Source organism: Callithrix jacchus, chromosome 15 (genome assembly GCF_049354715.1).
Source record: "Callithrix jacchus isolate 240 chromosome 15, calJac240_pri, whole genome shotgun sequence".
In the NCBI taxonomy this organism is placed as follows: domain Eukaryota; kingdom Metazoa; phylum Chordata; class Mammalia; order Primates; family Cebidae; genus Callithrix; species Callithrix jacchus.
This window is the reverse complement of record NC_133516.1, coordinates 88,702,194-88,712,178: the sequence shown is the minus strand read 5'-3', so window position 1 is coordinate 88,712,178 and position 9,985 is coordinate 88,702,194. Positions and strand designations below refer to the sequence as shown.

Below are 9,985 nucleotides of genomic sequence, written 5' to 3'. Positions count from 1 at the left end.
TAGCTGGTGTTTCTTGGAGTATCTGCTGAAGTGTTTTGATTTATGAAAACCCTGCATTATACCTGTGCTGCCTCTTTAGCTACCTCGATGTCCCTATCCTATGGGCCTGTCCCCAGCTCTAAGCTTTCAAGTTCCTGGTGGCGATTTCTCCGGTTTTGAAGGTCAGGGATATTGCTTGTTGGGGTATTATGTTAGCAGTAACATTTCAAAGGATACCTTCGTGATAGTCCAGCAAGAAGCAGCATCAAAACTATTTCTGTTTTATCTCTTTAGAAGGCTCTGTATTAGGGAAAAAGTCTAGCTGGTCTGATTGGAATATGGGCTGCTAAAGACTCAATTTCTAGTTGATGTTTGAGGTGAGGCAAAAGTAAAAGCCAAGATAGAAAACTTGAGCTTTGTGGGATTTATTTAGGCTTCTTGGCATGTTTACTTAAAGAAGTCACCTTTCCTTATGTATAGGCTTGGCATTTAAAGAAAACTGGTGGCTGGGTGGTTCATGCCTGTAATCTCAGCACTTTGGAAGGCTGGATCACTTGAATCCAGGAGTTCAAGACTAGCCTGGGTAACATGGCGAAACTCCGTTTCTAAAAAAACAAGTTGGTTGGACATGTAATCCCTGCTATCTGAGAGGCTGAGGTCAAAGGATTGCCTGAGCCTGGGAGGTCCAGGCTTCAGTGAGCCATTATCAGGCTACTGTACTTCCAGCCTGAAGTACAGTGATATAGTGAGACCCTGTCTCAAACAAAATGAAACAAAAAGAAAAAACATATACAAAACAAAAAAATAATGAAACTGGTATTTTGTTTCCAGGTGCTAATATCAGCCAATATTTTGTAAATGTACCGTATTTAAGTATAAACTGATAGTGATTTTGATGGAAAGTTATGTATTATGAATTAGTTACATTTTCTTTAGTGGCCGTTAGTCTAGAAAAACAGGTTTTTTTTTTTGCGTGTGTGACAACTGCATAATCATATGAAGGAAAAGCTGTGTGGGAACAGACATATCATAGAAGAAATGAAGTTCAGTTCAAGGTGTTCTGTCACACCACGCATCCTCCATGATACAAAGATCTAAGTCACGGAGCAGGTGGTGTGGCTAGATATCCTTTCTAGGAAGTACGAGACAAAAACAGCAGTCACTTCAAAACACCATAGTTTTATTTTGCCAACTCAGATTTTCAGTACACCACTAACAGTAGTCACCTCAGGACTTCTCATTTTACCATATGCATTTATGGACTACTTGAATTTGTTAAACATGTATTTTATAATGAAATATTATTTTCCCAGCAGGTAATTCTCTAAGACAATTCACAGAAGACAGCATTTTATCAGTCTTTATAGCATCTTAAAGATGAAAACATTCTTTGAATTCAAGATAGGTACCTCAATATCTAGATCAAACTGAGCTGAGTACTGGAAGACAAATTGAGTGTATTATTCAGTTGCAGTTGGGAGCGTGAACAGATCATTTAATGAATTGCTGGACTGTTATGATACATTTATTACCTTTTGGAATTTCCTTCATGCTTATCAAGGTGTACTGAAGAGAAGTATCTCTGGTGCCTCAGTTTCTCTGAAGTCGGGATAAGCTACTATCCTCTGCAGCAGCTGTGTAGATAACCTCTTGATACATGGTCTGCCATTGGGGCTGGTTAAAATGGACAAGGTCTGGTAGGGTGCCTGTAACTGATGCTAATATACTAGAAGATTGACCACCTTGATCTTTCCTTTTCTAAGTACTCACTACTTTTTATTTATATTTAATTAAGGTCACATTTATCAGCAACTCATGTTAAGCTATATGGACACATTTGTCTTCACAGGCTCAGGCAGGCAAACACGTCCTTTTTAAAGTTTACTATGCTAAAAATATGTAGGATATATTTGAACAGAGGACCTCTAGAATGTTCCTTTGGATGATCCCACTGCGATAAATGCTATAGTGAATGACTAGCAGTCCAGGAAAAGTCAAAGAAGGGGATAAAAATTCTCAAAATAATTCCTTTGATCTAAGAAGTAGCTCAGAGAATAAACCAGGTATATATGTATGTGGGTGGGTGGGTGGGTGGAGATTAACACACACATTGCAGACCAGTTGAGGTTCCCATCCAAAGTATTACACTAAAGTGGTTCATTGGTTTACCAAAGACTTGTCTTATTCAAGGACCAAGTAAGTATCTGATTGCTGGTACAGCTCATAGTCACTTCCAGGTGCCTGGAAGTCTGGAAGGATTTCAGCTACCTTCCTACGAAGTTGCTGTCGCCTTTCTTCTCTTACTCTTTCCTCTTTCATAAATTTTACAAACTTCTTCCATGTCTGAAATGTGATCCAGAGGATTCTCCTTTATAAATAAAAAAGGAGAAAAGTGAAATGCTGAGAAAAAGTTGACTTTCAATCTATAGTGCATTAAGAACTTTATAAAAATAATTCTTATGTTAATAAAATGCTATATAAAAGGTGTGGAAATCACAATTGGGATTATGACAGTGTGAAATGCTATGAAGAAAATAAAGCAACAAAAGGGAGTGATAGTGACTGGCAGGTTATTTTTATTTGTATTTTATTTATTTTTTGAGGCAAGAGTCTTGCCATGTCGCCCAGGCTAGAGTGCAGTGGTGCAATCTTGGCTCACTGCAACCTCTGCCTCCTGGGTTCAAGTGATTCATGTGCCTCAGCTTCACAAGTAGCTGGGATTACAGGTGCCTGCCATCATGCCTGGCTAATTTATTTTTATTTCTTTTATTTTATTGGAGACAGGGTTTCACCATGTTGGCCAGGCTGGTCTTGAACTCCTGGCCTCAAGTGATCTGCCTGCCTCGGCCTCCCAAAGTGCTGGGATTATAGTTGTGAGCCACTGTGCCTAACCAGTTACTTTTATTTTTGATTGAGTGGTCAAGGAAACTGTCTGAGGAGGTGACATTTGAGCAGACCACCCAATGGCCTCCAGAAAGGCAAGCTACGAGGCACACTCCTGAGTTGGTCTGATTACAGCATACATATTGTGCCAGGACTAGTGATGCTGGCAAGGGATCCAGAAACCCCAACCCTCAAGGCAAAAATGATGGAGAATTGCATGCAGAATGTGCCAAAGTTACAGGCATTGAGGCCTCAGTGCACAGACAGGTTTTAAAAGCCTGCTGGTAACCTCACCTCCAACAGCAGCAGCCACAAAGAACAAGTCTTGAATATCAGTTGAGGAAAAAAACACCCTAACATCAATTTCTGGAAACATGGTATGAGAAAAATATACCCTAACGTCAGGTTCTGGAAACATGGTATGGAAGATTCTTGTTAAAGCGAGTGTCTTTGCTGTCACAGGGAAGCATGCAATGGCCTTGTAGGATTTATTAGTGTCCACTACAGCCGAACACTAGGGGCATCAAGGTAAGCCAGGTACTGTTTGCTTCAGGAGAGGCTGAAACAGGTGGCCAGAGTTTCCATACAGTGAGAAAGTACAGCAGTGGAGAGCAGCACAGAGGACCGCCCAATCTGGTGGTGACCAGCAGATGTTTTTGAAGATGTCTGATCTGAATTTTTGTCAGGCAAAGAAAAGGCTTTCCTAGAGGAGAGCACATTCTAAGTAAAGGCAAAGAAACAAGAATAGCGTGACATAGTGTGGGTGTGTGGAGTTAGTGTTGAAACAAGGTGTAGAGTAGTTAAGTTTATATTTTCACAACTATAGGAAGAGATGGGATTTGTTCTGGCCTCTTGACCATCTGAGGAAGTCCCAGAATGCACATAAGTCCTCATTAATTTTATGGCTGTTGGTTGTGTAGTATTTTTGATAATGTTAATTTTTATTGGTGGAGGTATTGCTTTAAAAAAAAGGTGTGGCTGGGTGCAGTGGCTCACACCTGTAATCCCAGCACTTTGGGAGACAGAGTTGGGTGGTTGATTTGAGGTCAGGAGTACAAGACCAGCCTGGCCAACATGGTGAAACCCCATCTCTACTAAAAATACAAAAAATTAGCCCAGTATGGTGGCGGGTACCTGTAATCCCAGCTACTTGGGAGGCAGAGGCACGAGAATCACTTGAACCTGGGAGACGGAGGTTACAGTGAGCTGAGATCAAGCCACGGCACTCTAGCCTGGGTAACAGAGTGAGACACTGTCTCAGAAATAAAAAAAAGTTCCAAGGAATGGATTTGCTTCATGCTTGCTTTTATCCATTCAGTCCACTGAATGTATAAAATGTATCCATTGAAGTCCAAGAGACATTCAAGTTACTCTCTTCTGGCTATTTTGAAATATACAATAGATTATTATTAACTATAGTTAAACCCTACTGATCTATTGAACATTAGATCTTATTTCTTCTAACTATATTTCTTCATCGCCATCCCAACCTCTCTACCCTTTCCAGCCTGTGGTAACCACCAATTTATTCTCTGTGTTCATGAGATTCACGTTTTTAGCTCTCCCACATGAGTAAGAACATGTAGCATTTGTCTTTCTGTACTTGTTTCACTTAACGTGGTGACCTTCAGTTCTATCCATGTTGTTGCAAATGACAGGATTTAATCATTTTTCATTACTGAGTCATCATTCGTAGTGTGTACACATTTTCTTTGTGCATTTATCCACTGACGGGTGCTTAGGCTGATTCCATATTTTGGCTATTGTGAACAGTGCCATAATAAACATGGGCATGCAAGTATCTCTGATATCTTGATTTCCTTTCTTTTGGAGATGTACCCATTAGTGGAATTGCTAGATCATATGGTAGTTCTAATTTAGTTTTTTCAGGAACCTCCATCCTGTTTTCCATAGTGGCTGTACTAATTTACATTCCCACCAACAGTGTATGAGCGTTTCCCTTTCTCCATATCTTCACTGCTGTAAGATGATAACGCATTGTGGTTTTGATTTGGATTTCTCTGATGATAAGTGATGTTGAACATTTTTTCATAGACTTTTTGGCCATTTGTGTGTCTTCTGAGAAATGTCTACTTAGATCTTCCCCCACCTTTTTTTCTTTTTTCTTTTCTTTTGGAGACAGGGCAACATTTTGTTGCCCAGGCTAGACTGTAGTGGTGTGATGTTGGCTCACTTCTACCTTTGCCTCAAGTGATCCTTTACACCTCAGCCTTCCAAGTAGCTGGGACTACAGGCGCATGTCAGGACTCCGTACTAATTTTTTTTGTTTTTTGGTAGAGATGGGGTTTTGCCATCTTTCCCAGGCTGGTCTTGAACTCCTTGACTCAAAAAGTTTACCAACCTTGGCCTCCCAAAGTGCTGGGATTATAGGCGTGAGCCACTATAATAACTGTGCTTATTTAAAAATCAGTTTTTTTTTGCTATTGAGTTGTTTGAGTTCCCTACATATTCTGGTTCTTAATCCCTTGTCAGATGGCATTTTAGTCCATTTGTGTTGCTATAAAGGAATACCTGAGGCTGGGTAATTTATTTAAAAAGTTTATTTGGCTTGCACTTTTGCAGGCTGTGCAAGTAGCATGCAACTAGCATCTGTTTCTAGTGAGGACTTCACGTTGTTTCCATTCATGGTGGAAGGAGAAGGGAAGCTATCATATGCGGAGATCACCTGGCAAGAGAGAAAAGCAAAGAAAGGGGGAGGGAGGTCCCAGGCTCTTTTTAACAACCAGTTCTTAGAGGAACTAATAGAGTGAGAATGCACTCATTTACAGAGGATGGCATTAAGCCATTTGTTGAGCAATCCATCTCCATGATCCAAATACCTCCCATGAGACTCCACTTCCATCCAACATTGAGAGTCAGATTTCAACATGAGGTGTAGGGGACAAACATCCAGCTATCCAGTTTGCAAATACTCTCTCCCTTTCTGTTGGTTATCTCTTCACTTGATTGTTTCCTTTGCTGTGCAGAAGCTTTTCAGCTTAATGTAATCCCAGTTCTCTATTTTTGCTTTGGTTACCTGTGCTTTTGAGATCTTACACAAAAAGTCTGCCTAGACCAATGGCCTGGAGCATTTTATCAATGTTTTCTAGTAGTAGTTTCTGGACTTAGATTTTAAATCTGTAATCTATTTGAATTTGATTTTTGTGTATGGTGAGAAAGGGGTCTCATTTCATCTGTATGTAGTTACCCTGTTTTTCCAGTACCATTTATTGAAAGATTGTCCTTTCCCCATTTTATCTTTGCCAAAAGTGTTCTTGGCACTTTTGTCAAAGATGAGTTGGTTGTAAATGTGTGGATTTAAATCTGGGTTCTCTATTCTATTTCATTGTCTGTTTTTATGCCGGCAACAAGCTGTTGTGGTTATTATAGCTTTGTAGTAATTTCTTTTAAGGTAGTCATTTAATTAGGTTCTTATAAAACATTTAGAACACCAATTTGTGAGGATAAATTCCATTCATCAGGGCAGACACATCACAGGTAGCCTTGGAGCTGAAGAATAGCTTTGATTTTTGATAAAATTTGTGAGTTCACAGCTTTCTGATCAATCTTGCACTGCTCTGTAATCTCATATTTCTCTTTTTCTGTGTTGAATATCTCATCTTTCTGGTGTCTGGGCTTCCACAGCTGCTTCTTCCTCAAGTAAGCATCAGTAAGCTCTTTTGGGGTTTTTACATTGCTGATATAAATTCTGGTTGAGGTAGCAATGACACATTTCTGGTGTGCTCTTTGTAGAGGAACTTGATTGAGGACCAGAGGTCCAGTCACAAGTAACAAGCCACGAGCCAGCTGCTTCAGGAAAACCACCCTCTTGCCCCTTTGGCATCCAATGAGAATGATCAGAATGGTCCCAGGGGTAATGCTGGCTTGCAGTTTGTCTCATGTGCTGACTGAAGGTTTTTTGCCACAGCTCAACAGCTTTCGAGGCACATCTTCAGTCAGATAATATCTAGGCATTTTGCAAAGTTTAACCACCAGGGTACTGCCATTCTTGTCACCACCAACTTTGTGATGGTTCCAAGAACATTCTCCTTTTTCTTTCAACTTTGGATTTAGCGGCTGAGTACTTCCTCTTGTAAATGGCCTTTCTGGAATACATGGCAGATTGGGAATACCTGCTAATTCCTCTGACAAGGACAGGATTGTGGCTGCAGTGGGGCTTCCCCTTGGGCTTTTTAGCCTTGAGGTTACCCTTTTTCACCTTGCCACCAGCATCAGCCTTCTTGGCTTCGGGTTTCTTCTCTTTAGTGTCTGGCTTCTCAACTCTTTCACCCGCCATCTTGCAAGATGGGAAAGAGTGTAGTAAATTTTGAAGTCAGGTAGTGTGATGCCTGGAGCCTTCTTCTTTTTGCTGAGTGTTGCTTTGGCTATTTAGAGTCTTCTGTGGTTCCATATTAATATTAGGAATATTTTTTTCTATTTCTATGAAGAATATCATTGGTATTTTGATAGAGATTGCATTGAATCTGTAAGCTGCTTTGGGTAGTATTGGCATTTTAACAGTGAAGTCCTCCAGTACATGAGCATGGCATATCTTTCTATATGTTTGTGTCTTCTTCAATTTCTTTCCTCAGTGGTTTATAGTTTTCTTAAATAGCTCTTTCACTTCTTTGGTTAAATTGGTTCCCGGGTATTTTGTTTTCCTTGTAGCTAGTAAAAGGGGGATTGTTCTCTTGATTTCTTTTAAAGATTGTTCACTGTTGTATATATTAATAAATGCTACTGATTTTTGCATGTTGATTTTGTATTCTTCAACTTTACTGCATTTGTTAGATCTAACTTTTTTTGGGTGGAGTCTTTAGGTTTTTCTAAGTATAAGATCATGTCATCTGTGAACAAGGCTAATTTGGCTTATTCCTTTTGGATTTGGATACTTTTTTTATTCTTCCAATTTGAGATGAGGTGCTGTTTATTAACTGACCAGCTTAGGAAAATAATCATGATAGACACCCTTAGTTCATTCCACTAATAAGCCTGTTGATCTGGTCCTCCCTGTTGCCAGCATCTTTACCTTCTACAAAATGGATGGTCTTTTTCTTCATTCTGCCTCCTGGAGAAGATAATCTGAAGGGCCACAGGAAGTTATTTGCTTCTTTGAAGTGGTTTCCAATAGTATAGATCTCATGAATCACATCCTCCATGCAGGTGATGCCATATGTACCAGGAGTTCGAGCAATCAAAGGGTTATCTGTCAAACCAATTCACTTCTCACTGATTTTGCCATAACCACCCTGGTAGAGTAGTTCATTTACTGACTTCAGATTTGGGTAATCTCATACAATATATGGCTCTACAATCCTCAGCATGTTAACTGAAGCCTTGTTCAGCTTCACAAAGGTTCCATTGAAGATTTGATAAAGGCAAAGAAGCTGCAATACCTTTTGGACCTTTGGGCTCACACCATTGATACCTCTCATCCTGATGACAAACGCCAGTTTGAATTCTGCAGGTGTACAGAAGTTGCCAGCTTTTCTTGCCATCCTCACCATTCGTATTTCAGTTCTGTACATCTGCCAATATTCCTTGTGTTAGTGCTTGCTTTTTCGTAGATAAGCTTCCTCCTTGCCTTTTGAAGCATCTTTTGGGCCAACTTCTTTCTCAGGCGCTTGATCTTCAGCTCTGCCAAATTCCTACACTTTTTCTTAAGGGTTTCTGGCAGGAATATTCTTCTTCTTCTACACCCTCCATGGTTCCAGCTGGAAAAAAAGCCCCCTCACACCGCCTTTTTTTTTAAAGACAGAGTTTTACTCTGTCACTCAGACTGGTCTTAAACTCTTGAACTCTTGGCCTCGAGTGATCCTTCCACACTGGCCTCCCAAAGCCTTAGGATTATAGCCAGGAGCCATCACATCTAGCCTGGATGCCCTTTATTTTTGTCCCTTGTCTATCTGCTCTGGCAAGGACTTGTGGTATTATATTGAATAAAAGTACTTAAAGTGGGCATTGTGGTCCTGGCTAGGATGTTGAATTTCATTGAACGTCTTTTTGGACATCTCTTGAAATAATTATATGGTTTTTGTAATTGGTTCTGTTAATGTGATGAATCGTATTTACTGATTTGCATAAGTTGAACCATCCCTGGGATGAATCCCACTTGATCATGGTGAATGATCTTTTCAACATGTTACTGAATTTGGTTTGCTGGTATTTGGTTGAAGATTTTACATCTATGTCCATCACGGATATGTAGGTTTTGGTTTTTTTTTTTTTTTTTTTTATTGTGTCCTTGTTTGGTTCTGGTATCAGGCTAATGCTGTCCTCATAGAATAAGTATGGAAGTATTCCCTCCTCTCCTTTTTTTTTTTTTTTTTTGAAGAAATTGAGTAGAATTAGTGTTGGTTCTTCTTTAAATGTTTGGTAGAATTTATCAGTGAAGCCATCAGGTCCTGGGCTTTGATGCCAGATATTTTATTACAGCTTCAATCTCATTATTCAGTAGTGGTTTGTTGAGGTTTTCTGTTTCTTCATATTTCAATCTTGGTAGGTTGTATGTGTCCAGGAACATACCAGTTTCTTCTAGGTTTTCCAGTTTATTGATATATAGGTGTTCGTAATAGTCTCTAGTGATTCTTTGTATTTTTTATTTCTCAGTTCTTATGTCTCCTTTTTCATTTCTGATTTTGAGTCTCCTAAGTTTCCATTTCATTTATTTCTGCCTAGACTTTGGTTATATACTTTCTTCTTAGTAATTTGAGGTTTGCTTTGTTCTTGCTTTTCTATATTCCCCTGAGATGCAGAGTTAACTTATTTTTTTGAAATCTTTCAACTTTTTTGATGTGTTTACTGCTATAAACATCTCTCTTAAAAGAAGTTACTGTTTTTACTATAACCCATAGATTTTGATCTATGCTATTTGCATTTTCATTTGTTGCAAGAAATTTTTAAATTTTTTCTTAATTTCTTCTTTGACCCACTGCTTGTTCAGGAGCATGTTATTTAATTTCCTTGTATCTGGGTAGTTTCTAAAGTTCCTCTTATTGATTCCTAATTTTATTCCATTGTGGTCAGAAAAGATATTTGGTATGATTTCTGCTTTTTGAATTTGTTGAGAGTTGTTTTGTAGCCTAAGATATGGTCTTATTATGAAGGATGTTCCATGTGCTGA

At 39.2% G+C, this 9,985-nt stretch overlaps 1 protein-coding gene across 1 annotated transcript in view; it reads right to left on the bottom strand.

Moving 5' to 3' along the window:
• Positions 1-1,142: 1,142 nt before the first annotated feature.
• The window catches only part of CCDC191 (coiled-coil domain containing 191), a 95,064-nt gene continuing 86,221 nt past the window's right edge, over positions 1,143-9,985 (bottom strand). Inside the window, exon 17 of the mRNA XM_054246076.2 lies at positions 1,143-2,347. Coding sequence (XP_054102051.2) covers positions 2,161-2,347 — 187 coding nt within the window. The 3' untranslated portion in view covers positions 1,143-2,160. The remainder of the gene's footprint in view (positions 2,348-9,985) is intronic.